Source organism: Empidonax traillii, unplaced genomic scaffold, assembly GCF_003031625.1.
Source record: "Empidonax traillii isolate 1590-97213 ecotype Southwest subspecies unplaced genomic scaffold, ASM303162v1 scaffold19:size3308961, whole genome shotgun sequence".
Taxonomy (NCBI): Eukaryota; Metazoa; Chordata; class Aves; order Passeriformes; family Tyrannidae; genus Empidonax; species Empidonax traillii.
In genome coordinates this window covers 1,609,842-1,632,192 of record NW_020955212.1, presented here as the reverse complement: position 1 = coordinate 1,632,192, position 22,351 = coordinate 1,609,842, and the positions used below count along the sequence as shown (strand labels likewise).

At 39.9% G+C, this 22,351-nt stretch overlaps 1 protein-coding gene across 3 annotated transcripts in view; it reads left to right on the top strand.

Moving 5' to 3' along the window:
* Positions 1-19,665, top strand: part of CNOT10 (CCR4-NOT transcription complex subunit 10) — a 33,447-nt gene extending 13,782 nt beyond the window's left edge. For all 3 annotated transcript variants that reach the window (XM_027897626.1, XM_027897618.1, XM_027897609.1), the window contains 11 exons: positions 1,062-1,211; positions 2,901-3,103; positions 5,308-5,429; positions 6,047-6,223; positions 9,015-9,095; positions 13,960-14,073; positions 15,452-15,582; positions 16,350-16,385; positions 16,479-16,606; positions 17,883-17,958; positions 19,377-19,665. In XM_027897626.1, the coding sequence (XP_027753427.1) occupies positions 1,062-1,211; positions 2,901-3,103; positions 5,308-5,429; positions 6,047-6,223; positions 9,015-9,095; positions 13,960-14,073; positions 15,452-15,582; positions 16,350-16,385; positions 16,479-16,606; positions 17,883-17,958; positions 19,377-19,531 (1,373 nt within the window). In that variant the 3' untranslated portion in view covers positions 19,532-19,665. The remainder of the gene's footprint in view (positions 1-1,061; positions 1,212-2,900; positions 3,104-5,307; positions 5,430-6,046; positions 6,224-9,014; positions 9,096-13,959; positions 14,074-15,451; positions 15,583-16,349; positions 16,386-16,478; positions 16,607-17,882; positions 17,959-19,376) is intronic.
* The last annotated feature ends 2,686 nt before the right edge of the window (positions 19,666-22,351 follow it).

Genomic DNA, 22,351 nt, shown 5'->3' with positions numbered 1-22,351 from the left:
TTTTGGACATAAAAGTTATTTGTTCACTATAGGTATATCCTTTGTAGATATACGCTCACCGTATACAATACTTAAATATATTTGAGAATTATTTGACAGTTTAAAACTTCAGTAAAAGTTTTACTGCTGTAAAACTAACTGAATTTCTTTTCTACTTTGTTCAATGCTGGTTTTGTGATAGTACTCTTAATTTCTTGTCCTGTAAGACTTTTTTTTTTACCTAGTAGATATTGGTGCATAAGTTACTGTTAGATGATAGAAGTTTGAGTTGACCCTCTCAGTAAATTGTTTAAACTTCTGTATTTTACAGATAAGTTTCATAGAAAACATTCAAAAAATTTGCCATAATGCCTATTTGCACAGTAGAATGTTCACTTAATAATCTTCCTACGTTTTGACTAAAATAACATCTCTTGAATTTGTTAATGATCTGTTTCTTGGTTATTTGGATTTTTAGGGTGAGTTTTTTTCTTTATTTATTTATTATCAATGGTAACCCTTTAAAGACTCAGTTACCAGCAGTTAAGTTTAAAGTTTAAATTTTTGTCCTTTATTATTTAGAAGGAACCTTTTACAGTGTTACCTGAACGTGATATTTTTAGGAAGGGCATATTTGTGTGGTTGGGTTGGCTTATTTGTTCATTTTATAAAACTTAGGCAGGTAACATTACTTGAGAATTTTGCTTTTACAAGAGTCATCTGTTAGAAAACTTGAAGTGCTTGCTTGCTAATTCCTATGGAAACCTCCAGGTGAATTCACTTCAACTTGCAGTCTGTCAAATTGGCTTTATGTCTGGCTATCCTGGAATATGGTGCACAAGATCTGGAAAGCTGTGCCTGCCTACATATAGGTCAGCTGTCCAAGAGAACTAGAATGATGTGCAGAAATGTATGTTATTAAAGCAGATTTGAGACAGGGATGTAATTCCTTAATCCATGAACGTCTCACTGAAGAACATGTTTAATAATAATATGCTGACCCATGAGAGAGTGGTTGGAGCATTTCATGGGCTCAGCAACAATTTTCAGTTTCTGGAAATGGTCTTCGCTTGTTCTCTCAGGTGAATGCCTAAGGTGTATGTTCTGGAACAATCTTGGCTGCATCCACTTTGCAATGGGAAAGCACAATTTAGGAATTTTTTACTTTAAAAAAGCCTTGCAAGAAAATGATAATGCGTGTGCACAGCTGGGAACGGGCAGCTCAGATCCAGGTAAGGAAGAGATTATAGTAAGTGGTGGAAGATGGGTGGGTGAGTCAAGAAAAAAGAGGGTAAAGGTTTCAGTAGTTATCAGCAAAATTTGTGTTCCTTCTCTTTGTGGAGGACAGTAGGGTGAGAATTTTGATGATAACATGATTTCAGAATATAGTTGCTGTTTCCAGAAATATATGATGATGATGATAGTAAAATATGTTCTTTTTTTTTCCCCTGTTTTCCTTGATGTACCTTGGAGGGGCTGGGACAAACTACATCTCTCTCATTTATAGACTTGGACAATAAGTTAGGGAGGAATTACAAAATAAAGTTTTTGTGACGTATTTGTAGTCCTGCTGACTGGGTAGAATCATCAGGGCATGAAAGATGTGTGGGGTTTTGGTGTGTTTTGGTGTGGTTTTTTTTAACAGGGAAGATACAGAAAATGTGGAGTATAATACTGTCAAATTAGCATTTTGAAGATGATGTTTTTCCCAGACTTTCCTACTGAATAATACCTGGACTTGTATGAGAAATGTTTATTGTTTAGTTTTATGGGTACTTTTGTCCATCAGCTTTTGTTGTAAGGATACAAAAGCAAGAAAATAAACATAAGTTTTCTTGCTTTGATTAATAATACTTAAGTTTGTTTTTCTTTTCCAAGTAAACGATTTCATAAAATCATAGAATGGTTTGGGTTGAAAGGTACCTTAAAGAACATGTTTTTCCAACCTCCCTGCCGTGGGCAGGGATACCTTCCACTAGATCAGTTTGGTCAAAGCTCTGTCCAACCTGGCCGTGAGCACCTCCAAAGATGGGGCACCCACAGCTTCTCTGAGCAACTTGTTACAGTGTTTCAACACTCTCACAATAAAGATTTTCTTCTTAATATCTAATCTAAACCCACCCTCTTGTCAGTTTAAAGGCATTCCCCCTTGTCCTATCATTCCATGCCATTGTAAAAAGTCCCTCTCAAGCTCTCTTGAAGCCTCTTTTAGGCACTGGAGGGTCTTCCCACAGCCTTCTTTTCCCCAGGCTGAATAACCCCAGTTCTCCCAGCCTCTCTCATGGGAGAGGTGCTCCAGCCCTCTGATCATCTTCATGGTCCACCAGTTCATGCCCTGCTGTGTTGTCCCTTCAACAGGTGGCAGAACCACGGCCTGTGAATGTGAGGCTGCTCCTGTCTGACTATAGAGGGCCTCACCACTCAGTCTTCATCATTTCATGATCCAGTTATAACTTTTTTCATTTCTTGTTTTCTTTAAAATCTGCTTACTATCATGCATTTCATTATTTTTCCTGTTCCTCCCCTGAACCTAAGTGCAGCCTTAGGTATCAGTGTGAAGACAGAAAATGTTTCATGCTTGTTAACAGCAAAGTCCTCTTCTGGAATTTCTATGGGTAACAGAGATGTGTATTCTCACGTATCTGGGGTTCAGTGTTATTTTGTAACATTTAGCTTGAGTGAAAAGGAACATTCATGGTTAGCATTTAATGTACTTTTCGGTAACAATATAATTAATTTATCTTTGATACCAGTTTTGATGTGAAAGGAATTTATTTACGGAGGGAGCCTAGGGAATTTCTGCAATGAAAGGGGTTTTTCGTAGTTTTGGGGTGTTTCCCACTGCTTCCCTCTTCCTCTCAGAGTTATATTTTCTGCTCTTCTGAGCTGCACATCCGATATGATGTAATCCTTTTCTGCAGGTAAAAAATTTTCAGGGAGACCCATGTGTACACTGCTGACTAACAAACGGTATGAGTTGCTCTACAATTGCGGAATTCAGCTCTTGCATATTGGGAGGCCCTTAGCTGCCTTTGAGTGCCTGATTGAGGCAGTCCAGGTGTATCACTCGAACCCTCGTCTGTGGCTGAGAATAGCAGAATGCTGCATTGCTGCCAATAAAGGGGTAAGTAGCTTTGCAAACTTCTTCTGCAGGCAAAGTTGGTAGAAACCTGCTGATGGCAGCGTACTGTGTGTTCTCTGGGGCATCTTGGTTTCAAGTCTGTTTAGGATAAACCCATATGTTAAAATTCAGAGAAGTGGGGACAGGATTGTTTGCTCTAAGAAGAGAAAACTGCACTGAAACAGCATGTCTGTAATTCACCCCTTACGTGTGGGGGAGTGAGGTTGTAATCTGTAATTGCGTGATCCTATGAAGTTATTTCCACGATATGCCCATCTCACTCACTGCACAGGATGTGTGACATTAATTGAACAAATACCAAAATTGAATAAATACCTATTGAATAAATATCACTCTTATTTTCTCCCACCCCCTGAATTCTGTTTTCCTTCTCTGGGCGGTCTCTTTGCATTTATTTACTGCACACTATCAAAATCCTTCCAGATACAAAATTCGTAACTCCTCCCTTGGGAATTTCAAAGGTACTCATTATTTTGGTATCTCTGTTTCAGAAAATTTAGGAAAGATACAACTTTATAGCTTGATAGTAGAGATTTGCTTATACCCCCACTTCACAGGCCCAGCACTGAAGTTTCAAGAGCGTTGGGTCAAAAATGGGCTAACTTTGATTGTACATGTGCTAGCTGTAGTCAGATTGCTCGAGTTTTATAAAGTACAGCAAATGCAGGAAGAACAGCTTTCTTCATGCACGTTTTGCAGTTTTCTGGGTCTGTCCTACTGGCTACAGGTCACACATGGATAAAGAAGACACATGTGATCATCTCTAGTGAAGAGCTGAGTATGAAAGAGTGGATTAGCTTAGGTTTTGTGGCAAAAAAACAATGCTAGGATTCCGTTCACAAGGATGGTGTTTAGCAGTCTGGAAAAGGAAATACAGATCTTTATGGAGCACTCCTCTGTTTACTGCAGAGTAGCCAAAACATTGATTATGCCAGGCTCCTGAGGCTTTCTTCCTGCTACAGTCATGATCTTGTGTGGTGTACCAGAGAGCCTTGAATTCATGTCACAAAACCAACTGATTGTTTTCTAAATGCATAAACTTAGAAGAAAAAAATTAACTTAGAATGCTGTTAATATTATAGGCAATGAGGAAGTGTCTTTAAATTATAAATTAGATTTGTAACATGACAAGTGAATCTCTAAAGTCAATAGTGTGCTTAAATTGACCTTGTAACTCAATTTGCAATAATATTTCTTGCAATAATATTCCTTTATATGTATGTGGATTCATATTTATGCTCTGAATACCATGCAGAAAAGTAATTTCACTGAAGCTAGTTTTCACCCACTTTAGTATTTTAATTTCTAAAATATAGATGGAAGAATATTCCCTCTTAAATGCCTGCATTTTAAACACCTTTTTTGAAATACATGCTTTGTATCCAAACTCATTGTACATATTTTTTATTTGACATCAAATACCATTGTTCCAATATTCTTTTTCACAATAGATTCTGATAAATTTTCTGAAAAGTGATAGCTATTTAAATTGCAGACTTAACATAGGTTTTTCCTTAAAACTGTGACTTTTCATCAGTGGTTCTGCTTACCAGTGAAGTTAAGATGGCTCATCCTAAAGCAACCAAACAAACCCCAGTAAATATTGTGTAGAGATAATTCTTGGGACTGATAATTAGGATGCTTTAAGTTCATTTGACCCCCAGAATATCTACATACTCAAAAATCTGTTAAACCAGTTAATTTAATGTATCTTTGCATATGTTGTTGTTCACTGTCTTGCTCCCCCTGGAACCATTTGAGAGCAACTTTTTCAGAGAGCATTTTGAATGCTGTGTAAGCAGGGAGAGAAGATGGCAAGCATTGCAGTGCCAATTCTGAATATTATTTGGCAGATCACATTATTTCTTTTTAGATATCCTGTCAGTTCTTTTAATACGACTTGGTTCATTGTTTTTTTGCTTTCAAAACAGAGGAGAAACTAGGTCAGTAGGCTATCAGACAAGCTGTCAGAACTAATCTGTGCTTACACTGTGTGCAGTAAAACCCCTCTGCAGCACAAAGACAATAGAAGGTGCTTGATCCTTCATTGTACTTAAGATTTAAAACTGTACCCATTATTAATTCTTACATTTTAGCAGGGTTCAAGGTCTTCTAGCTTTCACTTATGTGTGAATCTCTCATTGAACAGCCTTGATATTTTAGTTCATTTTCCTTTTTCCTTTCAGACATCAGAGCAAGAGACTAAAGGTCTTCCCAGCAAAAAGGGTATTGTGCAATCTATAGTGGGTCAAGGCTACCACCGTAAGATAGTCCTAGCGTCCCAGTCCATACAGAATGTTGTTTATAAGTAAGTATGTTTTCCATGGGTTATTTATTTTGTTGTTATAGCTTGGATATGTATCTGTTTATCAGAGGTTTTAAAACTGTTGTGGAATAACTGTTCATTCATGTAGTGGAGAGGCGTGCTGAAATGCATTGTGAGTCCTACTTAAACATCATTTTGTGCCTCCTCTGTGATGGCCAGCAGAGGGCTTAACTGTGTGTTCCTTGTAACTAAGAAGAGCATTAAAGCTTGAAATTTATTTATCTGAAATTTACATTTCCAGCTTACTAAATCTGGCCTCTTTTTCTCACTGAAGTCTTTATTTTCAGTAACCCGCTTTACAGAAGTGCAGGAAGAATCTAGTTATTCTGCCATAAAACTTCAGGGAGTGAAATCAAGGAAAACAAGATAACTTCTTATAATTATGTGGTTGAATCTATTTGGGCGTCATGATGTGCTTTCAATATGTAAAAATACCAAGATACATACATCCTCATAAGTTAAATTTGTTATATTAAAACATTAATTGACATTTTTAGGATAAATTTTTCCCTGCATTCAGATATTTCCAGAGGTTTGCTTTTATTTTTTAATTTAGTAGGATTGTTACTTACTAGTTAAAACTTCTGTGTCTCTTTAAGTGATGGGCAGTCCTCAGCAATACCTGTAGCCAGTATGGAGTTTGCAGCAATTTGTCTAAGAAATGCCTTGCTGCTTCTGCCAGAAGATCAGCAGGAGCCAAAGCAGGAAAATGGATCTAAAACTACGAGTCAGCTGGGGGGAAATGCAGAAAACAGTGAAAGCAGTGAAGCATGCAGGTAAATAGAATTGAATATAAACCTTTTTTCTTGTCCAAAGTAACCCTGGGCTGACAGTCTGTGTCTGCTAGTTATCCTGTTTGGCTAGCAGAAAAAATTAACATATTTGTAAATTGTCTTAGCAGTGTTGGCCTCTCCAAGGAAATAGTTTAGCTGCTCATTGTTCGATTGCTGGTATGCTACTTTAAGAATAAAACACTGAGTTGATTCCTGCTATTCCTGACAACTTTATTAAATTAGACAGTGAAATTATTTTTTTCACTGACCATCTTTTTTTCTGTGCTGCAAATGTTATGTTTTCCCACACCCTCCCGCTGTGCATATTGGTATTTCTCTAATTGTAAGTGAAGTTTCACATGTTACAGTGATTCAGTGTGTGTGTGCACGTGCACCATGTACTTGATTCAATATATATATAAATGTCTAGCAGCTCAGTTGTAAACATTTCCCCATGATCAGATTTGACATTCATCAGCCCTAGAATGCTTTGTTGTGTTTTAGACTAGAAATGGGAAACAAGATTTAGAAGGTAAGAAGGAAAGCAGCATGGAGCTGTTGCTTAAGAAATCATATTTTACAGAAAAAGAGTTTAAGAAAAACCTTTTTTTGTCCTCAGTTTCAGAAAATAGAACTTGTAGACAGTGTATGTCAAAGGAAAGTGTCTTAATTTTTTTTCATCAGTCCTGATACATTCCGGACTTCCTTTTGAAGAGTAACTTTGAGCACAGTCTGCACTTTCATTAAAGACCATTTTGAAAGGGAAAGTGTTACAATAATTAATCTGGAAAGTGTGTTAGAACTTGAACTACTTAGAGAGTAATGAAAAAAAAACAAAATGTTTTTGTCAGACCCAAGTACAGATAAATTTTAAGAAGTTTAAATCCATTTGTCACATGGCAGGATTTACTGCACACATGCTATATGGCATAGGCACAAAGTGCATCCTTATATATTCAGAAGTTGCCTGACCATAGACTATGGCTGGGGGTCAGTGGCTGGTACTGCTACAACAGTATTTGAAAGCTGTTCTCTGTAACCCTTTATTTTCCCAGTTACAGTTTATATTGTAAAGTGACTAATGATTTACGAAAGTTGGGGTGGGGATTGTGGTTTGTTGTTGTTGTTTTGGTTTTCATTTGGTTTGGTTTTTTGAGGCTTTTTTTTTTTTTTTGTTGGTTGGTTTTGGTTTTTCAGGGAGGAGGGATTTTTTTTTTTTTTGAGGGGGGGGTTGTGTGTGTGTTTTGGTTTTTTTGTTGTTGTTGGTTGGTTAGTTGGGTTTGTATGTTTGTGGTGGTTTTTGCTTTTTCTTCTTTGCTGAGGTTGGAGGTTGTGAACTAACTTCCCCTGGCAAGTATGTATGCAGCCTATTGAGACGAAGCTTCTCTTGTTTAAATGTGACTTCAATTTTAAGCTTATTGGGCTCACTAAGAAGCAGTGATGAAAACAAAATGATGGGCCTTATTCAGACAAAACCTCCTTTTTTTGTTTTTTTGTTGGGGTGGGTTTTGTTTATTTTTGTAGGAGTGAAGAAAGGAAAACATGCCTTGTATGGGAAGATCCTTTACTACCTTCTGTTTTCGAAACCAGATGCTTCTTCAACTGAAAAAAAGTTAAAGAAAGGACTCCCTCATATCTCCCAGTGGTCACTGCCAATTGCAAAATATCCCCAACAAAGGAGGCTGTTCTTGAATTTGTGTGTCACATTCTGAAAGGTTCTCTAAGGATTTGTTTCTTCTGACAAGGGAACCTCTGTGAGAGAACAGTAAAACATATAAGGCATGTGAAGAAAATCACACTAATTGAACAGGATGGTTTTGAAGCAAATCCCACTAATTGAGCAGGCCGACTCTTAAGGCAAATTCTTCTCTTATTCACAAGAAAACAGTGAATACTTTTAGTGGTTAAGGGAATTTTTTTAATCTATTTTTTTGCAAAGGCATGAAGTGTATACTCTACAGCAGTATTGAGTACAGATTTCCTTGGGGTTTTTTTACTGTCTGGTTTGAATGCCTAAGTTGATGTTATCTTACCTGTTTGCAATAGACAGATACAAAACTCATCAATTAAAAAGTTCTTGTTAAGTGGACAGATTTCAATTCTGATTTTTTTAATCAGTTTCCAAACTGTGTGTCTCTGCCAAGGTACAGCTATTATCCATCTCTTCAATTCTCATTCCAGGAGGTTCTTTCAGCTTATTGGAGAGTGAAGTTTCATACTCTTAAAATAGAATGATAATGTGCTCCCCTAAGAAAACAAGCATAATTTTAAGACAGTTGAATTTTATTTCTTAGAAAAGACATTTTGAAATAATAATAAAGGGAACTAGAAGTCTAAAAAAAAAGCTGTAGTAGTTTGTGGGTTATCTTTCTAGAATATTTATGTAACTAGTTTTTGAGATGTCTAGAGAAAGAACTAGTTTACTGCTTTTCTTCCAGGCTGAAAGAAAAGAGGCTACAAATGCAGCAAATTCTGTGTCCCTCCAGTTAAAAATGCTTATCCTACACTAAACTTCAAAAATAGCTCAAAACTGTGGAGAATGGTGTGGGTTGTTTGGTCTGTCAGTCAAATCCTTTCCAGCAAATGTCCCACTTATTCCTTCTCAAATAGAACGGTTAGAATAAGAGCACAAACCTCAATCTCTGCATAGCCTCAATTCCCTGTGTTTTAGGCTGCAGAATTTATGTCCTTTTAAATGGAGTGAATAAATACCAATGCTTTTTACACTGAGAATTTTTTAATTAACTACTATAATAAGTCATTCATTATAATTAATACACTGTTTTTATTCTAGCAATAAAAGTCATGAAGGGGATAAATTCATTGCAGCTCCTCCTTCTTCGCCTTTGAAGAAACAAGAATTAGAGAATTTAAGGCAAGTAAATAATATAAAATATTCACCACTAAATGAGCCTCTTCCTAAACTGTGATTCCCAGCTTTTCTTGTAGGCACTCGACACCTTGAATTGTAGCTGTTTAAGCATAATCGCTTTTCAAATGTGTGTCTTCCTTTCTTCTGGGCTTTGAGTCTAAACAAGTAGAAGCCATCCAGAGTTTCAATTTAGGAGGCAAATAAGTCTGTTTGATACCACTGTTGGAAGTTTGGCACTAAATATTGGGCAAGACTAGTATAAGTTCCATAAACAACAAAGCTAAAAACCCTGACAATGGCTGTCATCACTGATGGAAGGGGATGGGAATTACCGTGTGGTTCCTTGTCCCTTTGAAGCATGATAAAGCTAGTTTGGAATTCATTCCCCCCATTATATGCTTGTTGGATGGGGAAAAAAATTAAAGTGGAAAGCAGCACAGCTACTTTTATCAATGAGAAAGGTGTTCCTTTCACCAGTTTGCATAAAATAGAAAGCAAAAATGTCTCTGTCCCAGCATTTGACTTCATTACCATGGAACAACATTGGTAAAATTTGACTGCAGATTTTTTTTTTGTGTTCCCAAAGATCCTTAAACTACTTTTTCAGCAGTTAGAGTGTTCTCCAAAGAGAGTTCCTTGCATGTGTCGAAATAAGTATCACATTATCTGGAGCCTCTTTACTTTTCCACAACAAGATTATAATATGCTGGCAATGTTAGTTATTCCAGGTGGCTGCCAGCCCACTGAAAATCTCTCTTACTATAAAGCTTGCACCTGTTAAGAAAAAAGAAATCTGTTTTAAGTTTCTGTATACTGTTTTTCATACAGTAATTTCCCACTTGAACTCTTGAGTAAACACTCTGTTCCAGCCTAGCTCCAGGTAACCTGTTTCATAATGACCAGCTTAACCTTTACTTTGCTCCCTGTGTGTAGCAAATCTGCTCGTATTCACTTAGAAGCACTTCAGAAGGAATCTGTGAGGAGATGCTACTGGGACCTTGATTATTTATTCTGAAGTGGTGTAAGAGTGGGCTACCCGAAATAGAAAGCGCTGGATTAGAAAAACAGTGATGTGGGTTGGTTGTGGTTTTGTGGGTTGTCTGGTGTTTTTTTTTCTCCTCCTGACTGTTGAAAATGTGGCTGCCATGTGTCAAAATTACGTGGTGTCACTTTGTGATTTTTTTTTTTTTAAAATACATAGTTTTTTCTTTCACAATCAGCTTTTGTTATCTCCTGATGAAATCTGACAACGTCAGAAAAAGCCTATCAGTTTAGCAAGAAATACCCTGCTTGATGCAAGAACATCATATAAGGAAAGGAAAAGCATTGATTTATTTTTTTGCACTACTTGCTTTGGTTTAATTTTGAGGACTCGACATCCCTTGGAAGTGATTCTGCTGAAACTATTTCTAAATTTCTGAAGACAGTTTTGAAAAGCAAAGTATGTTACACTCAAATAGTAGTCTTATATGTATATAATGTATATAGTTAGAGTGTTCCTGTAGTCTTGCTCACTAAGGAGCTAAATGAGAAAATTTAAATTCTTGTCGAGCCAGGGAAATTTAGGGAAAAAAATTCTGGATATTGTCAAGGATTATCCTAAGGAATAAGTGTCTTTGAATTCAATTTTTCCCTCTTAAGTCACTGGACTGAGAAACCTCTATTGCTTCTAGAACTGAAACAGGCAACTTAAGTGCCTTTTTTTCATGATTTTGTGCAATTGCACATCCTGGTAAGAGTTCAAAACGACTGACTTCACTTTACTCCTGAACAGTTCTTAAAATATAAAAGTATCATCTAGAAAAGGTTTTGTTTGCATTGTTTGGTGCTTATGCACAAATTCATTGAACAGACTGTTCTCATAATAAGCAGCAATTCAATGGCAGGGTTTTAAAAGCAACAAGCAGATGTCTAAGTACACCAAACATTGCTGAGAATTTATGTGTTCAAAGTAGAAACTCCAGATTTTTCTTCTGAGTTTCTTCTAAACAAATCTTCTCCTTGCTGCCTCTCATCCTCCGAGAACCCAATTCCCTGTTCTGCTCTCAGCACACCAGAACAACCCAACACTGTTAGGGTGCTTCAGGTGTAAAGATTGTTTCATACCTCCCTAAATTGAAGGTCTTTGTGTGAGAACATTAAATTTACCCTTCAAAGCAACTAGAAATAAAGGGATGATCTGATCACCCACTTTGTCCTGAATAGATTTGATCTGTAAGCCCTTGCTATAAGGCATGCGATCCAATTTTACACCTTTTTTTTCCCTTTCTTTGACTCTTCCATTGGCCATTTCAAGTCCATCATTATATTTTATTTATTTTATTTGTTTACTTGTATTTTTCAAGCATATACATAGTATTGTATATGGTATTCCAGGGACATCACTGACATTGCTAATAAATTTACACCCAAGTTTGTAAGAACTACCACTGCCCACCAGTGCATTACCTCTTCTCCACACCTACCCAGTTTCACCTCATTTCTCCATTTAAAGGTTGCAGTGGTCTGTTTGGCCCTGTCACAATACTGGAAGCCTACAGTGATCATCACCTGTAGCTGTTTCACACTCTTCTTCCTCACTCAGACACTGTAGTTCTTCCCCATCTCCCCTTTGCTGGTGCTGAATTTCCCCGTTGAGTAAGCACAGCGTGCATTCTGTATTTCTTAATATTTTGTATTGTTTGCTTGTGTTGAAACATAGATAGTTTGTATCCACTCTTGTGCTTAGTTAGCTATTTGAAATTATTTCAGATTAGTGATGTTCTCAAATGGTTTAGAATTGTCATTTTTGGTAAGTTTTGAAGAACTAGATTGGCTCTGGCTCACCCTCTCCCTGAGAAATAAGGCAAGTCAGATGTGGAGTTCAGGTTCCATAAACTTGCAGTCTGTGTGGGCTGACAAATCTTGTTGCCTAGACCTACACAAGAGGCTGTTTGACATAATCTGGCAGTTTAAAAAAACATTTTTCTTTTTCCTACTGCAAAGGCAGTTTTATTTAGGGCATGCGGAGGCTCGGTGATGCTGGAAGTCTGCCGTGCTCAAAGGCGACCTGTGGAGTTTTGTCAGAATCCTGACCGGGGTGAAAAACTAGTTTGTCTTTTCCCTTGTGGTGCAATTCTTCTGCTCCGGTTAGCTGTCAGCTCTCCTGAGCATTTGGTTCAGCCAACTCAACAATGGATCCAAGTGTGCAGGAACTTTACTGCAGGGAGGAAAACCTGGATATTTCCCCCTTCCGATGGCTGTTGCTGAAGAGTCTTGCCAACTCTGACGTAGCTTTAACGACGACGAGTCCTTAGAGCAGAGGAGGAGGTTTCAGTTTTGCTGGACTTGCCTGTTGTGTGATGGGAGCATGTCTTGTGATTGAATTTACACTTTCAGAAATAAAAATAGGCTTTAAAAAAGTCGTGGGAAATATGAAACACATTGATGTAAAGGGCAGTAGCAACCAACTCTGTGGGGCCTGACTTGTCTAAGAGCATTTTGCTAGTGACACTCAGCATCTCTGCTGATTTGCACTGTGCTTCCTTGAGGCAGAGACAAAAAGAGGCTAGTTAGAAGCAGGCTGTTATTACAGAGATTTTGTTTCCCAGTTCCATCCCCCTCCCCAGTCACAACCTTTCAGAAATATTTTAGGTTTGGGACTCGAGCGGGGGAAGCTTTCCTCTCCCTCTCTCAAGCTTTTGTATGTGTTCAGATTTGATGTGACATCTGGGCACAGCGGAGAGGAAGTGGGGGGTAGGGAGAAACACTGGAGAAGTTTCTTATCCTGCTTGTGCATAATTAAGGAGCATGCCTCCTGGGAAAGGGGAATAAAGACACCCCAGGTCCTGCCACGAATTACATGACTTACTGCTGGACCGAAAGTGGGCTTGACAGTTGCCAGAAGGTTGGCATAATAATAGCCCGCCTACCAGCGGGAGAGGCGAAGGCTCTCCTCCCACCGCTCCCAACGTGAGACCCCACTCAGAGGATCCACTTGTTCTCCCTTGAGAAGAACAGAGTCCTGCTCACAGCAGGGTGTTGTGGACAGAGGCTTGTGCCCTGAGGACAAGGCAGCCTGCACTGAATGATGTTTTCCCAAGTGGAAAATATCCCCAAGTGCTGTGTTTGGGGAGGGGGGGAGTTATTACCAAGTGAGAAGCTTGGCCTAATGATTGCATCCTGACGTTGGGTTATTGTTTGAAGGTGGAAAATGTGAGTAGCTCAGATTTTGTTACAGGAACTGCCAGCGATTTTGTGCGTTTGGAAAGACAAGAAAGTCTGTGACAAAAACAAATGCCATGGATCAGTCAGAATCTTGGCACCAGGTTACGGGTCTCAGTTGAACACAAAACTGGAAACACCAAATTCTCCAGTGTTTATTGTCTCCCTCTGTGAAGACATTGTACAACAGAAGAGCGAAATATGTTGCAGCATAACTGATTGCTACTGTGTCTGTAGGTTGTACCTTTCAGACATCTGAAAACCTGCTACCCTTTGCTGCAGCAGAAGGTGAGGGCAGGGAAGTACAAATGAGAGTCAAAGGCAAAACAATAATAAGAGTGTAAGAAAGGGAAACTGTCCATGAGAAAAGTGACCCATGATGAAGTCCCATCTTTTTTTAATCTGATCTTTATGATCAAAAGTGCAAAATCTTACTTAGCACACCATGGTGATCCTTGGTTTATACTGTAGAACAGTTGAGCCCCTAGATAATGAGCACTAATCTTTAAGTGATTACTGAAAGTTTATAATTTATTTCTTCACCACTTAACAAGAAAGAAAATTTAACAGTTGCTTTGGAATCACAGAATTCTTAATTTAAATATTGGCTTTCTCCCCTTTCTTTTTTTTTCTTTTTTTTTTTTTTTTGTCTGTTTCCCTCCAGGTGCTCAATACTTGCGTGTAGTGCTTACGTGGCGCTGGCTTTGGGGGATAACCTGATGGCATTGAATCACGCAGATAAACTTCTTCAGCAACCAAAGCTGTCAGGGTCTCTTAAGTAAGTCTGATGGGGTAATTTCTTCTTTCTCAGCCCTTCTTTTTGCTGGAGAGTCCTGAGTTGAAGCTTCCAATGTCTGTAGTTGCTTGTCAGTTCTGTATCTGATGCAAATAATTGCTTGGCCTGCTTGTTGAAGCCCTGACTAAATGTCCATTGACACACAGGAACATGAATCCCCTTCTTTGTGTATGAATTCCACGTAATTTGGAATCTATTGGTGCTTTTGTTGCTGTTTTTCCAGCTCTGGGTCCCATGCCACAGCAGGACCATCAGGTCTCTGTCTTGATTCACTGTGGGATTGCACGTGCTTGCGTTGGCACAGCACAAGGGGCAGGAACGTGCAGCTGGGAGTAGGCAAACCAGCCCAAACCAGCCCAAACCAGTGTGCTGCTGAAAGATAACTGAAACTACAGCCTTGGAGGGCAAGATTTGCTCAGTCTCTTGGGTACCAGATCTTGTGTGTGCAGGACTGTCACTTTACCTGCTACCATTGCTTATATAGGTTCCATTCTTCTGTTTCTCCTCTTCAGCTCTCATTTGGCACTGTATTTTTTGAAGGATGTTCAAAGCTCATTCTGTTTCTACCCACCAGTTCTCATACAGCTCTACAAATTCAAAATAGGCAGCTTTGACCCCATCCTTCTGACCTCGTTTGTCCATTTAATACCTCTGTCATACACAGAGAAAAATATAGCAGGGGTTTTAAGGTAGTCAATGTTTTTCAAAACTGGTTACGTACTTGTAGAAGGCAAAGTAACTTTTGCTTATTTTTATATGCTGGCAGCATACTTTTATAATGGTCCAGTTAAATTCTTGAGCTCCTGTACTTCAGACTACTGCAGGAGCTCATCTTTTTGCACAGTCATCGTACAAGCAAGATTTTTGAGGAGTTTGCAAGGTAACACATAATTTTATGTTACCATTATGTAATGCAAAAAATGCTAAATGACAGCTTTTTCGCAAAGACAAAGAACCATATGTCTTGGTCCCAGGAAAATAGGCTTTTTTTATTGAATCTGAAGGAATTTAACACTTTAAATTATACATATGTCTATATTCTGGAATTACTTTTTTTAATTCTCTGAGATAAAGCCATACCAAGGTAATTCCTTTGTGGAATGGCAATTCCTGTGCATGGATTAATTGTCTTTACTGAGGTGCAGATTTATTTATTTTTTTTTACAGCTTTAGTGCCTAGAAGCAGTAAATGGTAGAGCTGGGTATTATGACAATACTTCATGAGCAAGTTAACTTCCACACAAGTGTTTCAAGTAATAGTTCCCGTGTGTTCATGTTAAAACTGTGTTCAGTTCGTCTTCCATGAAAAACTGTGGGGATTGCTGTGCTGATATTTGTACCTGACCCTTTGCTGTTCTAGGTTTCTCGGGCATTTGTATGCAGCAGAAGCTCTCATCTCTCTAGACAGAATATCTGATGCCATCACTCACTTGAACCCCGAGAATGTCACTGATGTTTCCCTCGGGATCTCTTCAAATGAGCAGGATCAAGGTTAATGCACCCACACTTCATTACAACTGGTTATGCTTTCAGCTGCCTTACTGTTTTAACTTTCTAGACACAAATATCATAATGATTAGGACACTTTAAGACCGTAGGTTGTTCATGTTGGGGGGCTTGTTTGTGTTTCTGTTGTTGAGTTTTCAGTTTCCTGGCTTTAGTTTCTACTTCATGTTTGGTGTGTCTTTTCCCTGCTCTTATGAGGTTGTTAATTCTGTAATGTAAATAGAACTGTATATTGTAGCATTGTGGCTTGTTTGAAGGGAACTTCAAAAAGCTGCTTTTGAGAAACGTGCAGTTATGGTTAAGTTTGGGCTTCATACTGTCCCTTCCAGCTTTTTAGTCTCTAAACCAGGCTTTGGAGTACCAGTGAAGTCTACTTGACTGAGAGATAGAAGTGGGGAGAATTTAGTTTAATCTGTACCTTAATTTTCTTGATGGGAGTGTGTATTCTGTAAGAGAAAAATACTTCAGAGTCCATCTGTATAACGAAGTCTGCAGCAGCTCTGATTTCACTGACATGTCTGCTGTTTAAACTTCACTTTACTCATCTGCAAATCTAAAACTGAAACATTGAAGATAGGAAGACTTAGGAGACATAAACTCTTGACTAAATTGATATGTTTTCTCTCTTTAATGTCAGACTGTGAAGAGAGAAGCAAATTTGTATCTTTGTACTATCTTTGTAATAAGCTTTAAAAAAGCTCGCAGAAACATGATGGTTTTTGTGGTTTGGTTTTTTTTCTTTTCCTTTGCAGGGTCTGACAAAGGAGAGAATGAGGCAATGGAATCTTGTAAGTACCAGCCACTGCATTCAGCAGAGTACAAGAATTTACTTGGCCAGTTTGGAATAAAAGTGTAAGAAAAAAAAATCTTCTTTATTGCAGCTGGCAAGCAGACCCCACAGTGCTACCCCAGTTCGGTCACGTCTGCACGAACAATGATGTTATTTAACCTTGGAAGTGCTTACTGTTTGAGGAGTGAATATGACAAAGCTCGAAAGTGTCTTCATCAGGTAGGACAAACAAATCTCAAGGCAGCATTAAATGGGACAAATGTACTTCCTTCAAAGTGCCATTTAGATCCCAGCAAATTCTGGTGATTTTGTAGCCCAGGTTTATTTGTGGACTTTGCTGAGGTGGTAGCTCTCTTCTGTCTTTATGAACCAGTCTCTATTAGTTACATACAATGAAGGATTCCAAATTTCTTACTTGTGCAAAAAGTTCAGCACCATCATAGGAAGCTTTTTTTTTTTCCTTAGGTCATATCAAACCAGTGGAATATGACTAGGAAGCCTTTTCACTTTTTTTAAGTTTGCTTGTTTGGATTTTTTTGTGGATTTTTTAATGGTCCAATAGTAATTGTTATATTTCAGAGGCAGTTTTCTCCCTAATTAGTTAACTCACCTTCAGAGCCATTATCTTTAGGGCTGTGAGAATAAACTGCAATTATACTAGAAGTATGTTCCTTGTCCCAAGAATTTTCAAGTACTGCTTTTGAAATGCCGTCTTCACTTTTAGCCTGTGTCATGTCACTTGGTCTTTCTCATGGCTGGGACTCATCTCTCTCAGTTGATGATGTTTTTCCCTTTCTGCAGCCATTCCTGTCTGTCAGGAAGACTATTTGGGTGCATTGTTGAGCCACCAGCTGCAACAGCAGTCTTCCAAATTACTTCACATGAGTTGTGTAGGTGAACAGATTGAAATTCTGAGAGGCTCTCAATTACTTAAGGCAGTTGTGCAGCCCTTTTTCCTCCTGAGGCTTCTTTTGATGGGGCAAGTATCTGTGCTCGGGCTCTGTGGCACCTGTGTAAAGCCCAAAGGAGCGCAAGGCCGTCCATGGATGTAAAATATAGGTCTCTGCATCTACAAAAAATTCATTGACTTCACAGCTGAAAAACAGTTGTGTCTGGAAAGCTACCAAATGATCCTCGTTATTGTATTCTGAGCTTTGGAGCAGTGGAGGTTACCTCTTTCACCTGTCGTCTCACCAAGAAACCACAGTAGGCCGGCGCAAGAATTACAGATTCACAGGAACATAAGCACACAGCAGATGGTCCTGCTAATTAGTGTGAAACAATCTTGCCGTGCGGATCGTCTTGTGGTCTCTCCTTGCATGCTTAAACCTGATAGTGTGCATTAGTTTGAAAAAATCTGATCTTGGTTAATGAATTGTTTTCCTTGGTTTTGTTACCTAAGATGGTGGTGGCAATCTTGTCAAGGGACACTTTCTTTGTGCTGGACTTTTCTCTTAAAACACTTTTTCTCCCCACCCTCTTCTTTTTCAATAAGGCTGCTTCACTGATCCACCCCAAAGAGATCCCTCCAGAAGCTATCCTGCTGGCTGTATATCTGGAATTACAGAATGGTAAGTTTGGATATGTTCTGTCAACCTAAATTTTGGATGCAAAGGGGAGAGGGCAGTAGTCATCATGGAGAAATGTGCCAGTATTTTGAATGATACTCTTTAGGCCCTGCCTCCATTTTAGACAGCTATGGATCCATGTATCCACACCTTCATTTCCATAGTTTATTGCTATCTCATTCTTACCTACTCCAGATTTCCTAAACATTCACTGCCTGAACTGAAGTCTTCTATACTTTGTGCAGTTTTGGATAGGCTAGTAAAACCCTTGCTGAAGTTTATACTATAAAGAGGGTTTGAAAGGCCTTCCATTAAAAGACAACCATAATCCAGTTTCCCAAAGAAGCCATGTCAAGGCCTATGTAGCAAGTATGGCAGCAAAGCTTGTCATATTGACAACTCACTCTTCCAAAATGCTTCCTTTTGAAGGTTCACTGTGTTTGTATGGGGGAAAAACTCTATATAATGGGAAACTGGAAAGGCTGCATCTGAATCTTGCAGTGTGAGCAGACTGGTGCAGCTGCTGATCGAAGCTGGTTGCAGATCTGTGCTCCTTGGGGCTTAATATCCAAGTGCTGCAAAATGTTCTGTTCCCCTTCAGTTGTCTTGCATTGCAGGCAGGCAGAGGATTCAAGTATTTGCATTCGGAACTGAGACTTCTGCAAAGCTTTTCTTACAAAGATATTTCTAATCTGGAATTTTGGAAGCCTTTCTTTCTGCAAAAAGATGTACAGAGCAGAAGAGAGTAGAAAGTGGAATTTACATCTCCCACTCCCTTTTAAGTATATAGCAAAAAAAGGCCAAAGACATTTTTTGTTCTGTAAATGACAACAAAATGGTGCATCTCTTCTGAAACTAAAACTTCAGTGAAAGAAAAGTATTTGTGAGAGGGAGAAATATTCCTTCAGAACTCAGCATCTTTTCTCCTAGATTGTGCAGGTTTAATTTTTAACAAAGAATAGGTTTTCCATATATGTTGGTGTTTATTTGATTGGGCCATGCAATACAGTTGAAAATCAGACTTCTTCTTTTAAATATTTAAATTTTAAAAATTGTTTTATATATACACCCTCAACATTTGCATCACTGTCTGCAATGTCACAATGTGAGGGCATTTTGTGTGAGATCTAGAGTCTAACAACACAGCTGGGAGAGGGAAGAGGTACCCTTCAGGAATATAGAAGGTGCTCTGGCATCTTCCAGCTCTGAGGTAAAAGCTTGATGTCTTCAGCTCAGAATAGGTCGACTCAAGCAGAAGTATCTTTTTCAAGTTAACTGTTGTCTAATGCTTTTCGTGACCACATCAGCATTTCACTGACTAGGAAGACTGCTGGTGCCTGTGTGCTCTGTGCCTAGAACAGCGATTCATACGTCATAAAATGTGGTTTGGTTTTTTTTTTTTAATTGAATTTGTCTTGTAGGTAACACGCAGCTGGCACTGCAGATCATCAAGAGGAACCAGCTGCTCCCTTCCGTGAAAACACTCTCTGACATGCGGAAAAAGCCTGTTTTCCAGCCAGTCCACTCAATCCAGCCCATTCAGATGCCAGCTTTCACCACTGTTCAAAGGAAGTGAGGTTGTTCTTCAACCTGCTGCTGCTGTGCCCATGAGGGCTTGGGATTTTGTATATTTTTTTAACCTAGGACACCAGAATACCCCAATTGCTGGAGTGTGTTTATGTAAATTTTTAATAAAACGTATAAACAAAAACACTTGTGTGTAAAGGTTATTTCATGAACAATGAGAGAGGGGTATCCATTTTGAATGGGAGTGGCACTTTACTTACCAAGAAGAATTGGTTAACCCAGTGTGTAATTCAGTTCTTTTTGAAGAGAACAGGGGGAGGGAAGTAACTGGAAGGAGAAAATCATTTACTTAATTCTTGAAAGAGCAGTTGAGCTGCTGTGTTGCAACACCTATGAGCCATGATATTCCTCGAAGAAGAGGCCTTTGCCCGACTTGTTGATGTAGCTACAGTTCTCTGCCCTGCAGCAGCTGGGAGTTGGGGCCTTGCTGACGATGAAGTTGCCTCTTCAGCGGTGGGGGTGGATGATGCCTGAGAGAGAGAGAGTACCTGCGTGATGGGGGGGTGTTTTGGGTGGGACTGTGCTGGTAGGTGAATGCCCCTTCAGCAGTGCTTCCCTCACACGGGACAGACTCAGACTGCTCCTCCTGTCTCTGCAGCAACACAGGGGGTAAGAGCTAAAGGCTCTTTGCTGAAATGATGGATCAGCAAGGGCAGAACCTGCAAGGGCAGAACCAGTGCTGCGCAACAGCAGCGCTTTAGCTGGCTGGGGGCCTGTTTGCGTTGGATTGTTGTGGTTGGTTGGTTTTCTTCTCCCTGGTTTTCTTTGCCCAAAAGAAAGATGTATTTGTGCAGGTACAGTGGAAAAATGCCTGGCTGTAAGAAAAGTTGTTCTGTTTTCTGGTTGGGTTTGTTATGTGGTTTTTTCTTCAAATGCAGTCTCCATTGTAGAGGAATACCTCTCAAGAAAAAAAAATAAATATCTGCCTTTTACTCAAACCGAGAGGTTGCATGTAAGATGGCAGCATAATCAAGGACTCTCTGGTTAGTCATTGCAAGCACAGGCAAAGCAGGGAGCCGTCCTGCCTTGGGACTTAATGCAGGCATGAGATAATTGGCGGCCAGCATGGAGCCCAGCTCCTCTCCTCACATTCCCTCCTGGGCTGTTTTGTGCCATTTCAGCTATTTGAGCCCTTGCCCTGATAATCTCCAAGATAGAGCTGAGCTAACACCTTATCTCCCGGTGCTGCTGGCATTGTACTTTGCCTCCAGCCACCGCCAAGAAAATCACTTTTCCAAGCAGCACCTGGGATGTGAGGCCTGCAAGTTCTGCGCTCAGTCTCGAGCGTGGGGCAGTGCAGATGTGTGCAGCAGAGGAAGGCAGCAGGATAGTCTTGGGTTTGTATCCTCGACCTTGAAGAAAAAAGCCACAAGTGACAGAAGCAGAACAGCGAGTACTGAACAATGTGCAAGTTGTGGAATGCGCACAAGGAGGTGTGTCTCCAGCAGGAAGCAGCACAGCAGCAAGCTTGAGACCTGCTACCAGCCCTCCTGTTGGGTAACTGGCATCCCTGTTTGTCGTGCCTTTCAGAGCAACAACCAAGTAGCTGCCTCGTTAAGTAACTTGGTATCACTGCAGGAGGTGGCACAGACCCTGTCCTCGGGTAGGGCCAAGCCGTTTAGAAATAGTAGGAATTTAAAAAATAAATTTTAAAAAAATCAGTAAAAAAGAGGTAGAGATCACTTCTCCGAAAGAAGGAAGAAAGGGACCTGATACATCCCTCAAGTCACAGCAGATTGACTGATGAAATACAAAAAAAAAGGTTAAGGATGCTCCCTGTGTGGTCCCGGGCCCTGAATAGAGAATATTCTTTGCTGCCCTTCCCCGCCCCCCCAGGAATGCGGGGCATTCACATGCAAAAGATGCTCAAGCCTTGCTTCCAGCAGGGGCCAGCTCTGCCCGGAGGCACCCAGCGCTCCCCCCAGGCTCGGTGAAGGATGCAGTTGTTCCCCAGATAAGGTGCATCTTATCGCAGCCGTATTTACATGTCAGCCGCAGCTTTCAGCCCCAGCTCTCCCCTCCACCGCCTGCTCCTCTGCCCTAGGGCAGTTGCAGTCACCACAGCAGCTTCGAACTTTTCCCCCTCCCGCTGCGACTCGAAGACAGCGATGGATGATTGGAGATGATGGCTTTCAGCTTTCATAGTTTTAACAGAGAGGAAAAAAAAAAGTGTAAAAAACACAGCTCGGGAGGGAGCAGTCAAGGACTTGGCCATAGAGTCACAGTCCACTTTCTCTTCCCTCTGTTTCTTTGAGGCTCTGGTAGTAAAGAAGTGAAGGTCAAGTAAAACTGCAAGCTGGCCTGTGATAGCAGCACAGGCTCAGCTGTGAGTTCAGTCAGTAAACTCAACAATGCACAGTGCTGAGGGTCCTACAGTTGCTCAGGGCCAAAAAGCACCTCGGCTTTGAAAAGCTAAAGCAGTCAGCACTATGAGAGCCTGGAATACACCTCCAGTGCTGCCTATGCTGGGAATTCAGGCATTGGCCTTAATTCTCACCTTACTTGAACAAACAGCATCTTCTCATGCTCACCATTTCTTTTTAAATGTTTTCCAAAGCAGTAAAGGAAAAGGGCACCTTTCCCCTTACCCAATTTGTGATGGCAGTCTGCCCTGCAAAGTGCTAGAGACACCTACTGAATGTTCGGGGGGGGGGCTTTGCTTTACTTACACTGCCACTCAGCATTCCTTCCTGGTTGCAAAGGTGAAGAAATGGAAGCCTAGAAATGGACCTCAGAAAGTTAAACCAGGAACCTTCTGGCCAAAAAAAAAAAAAAAAAGAAAAATGCATGAAGTTACAGGTAGTTAAAG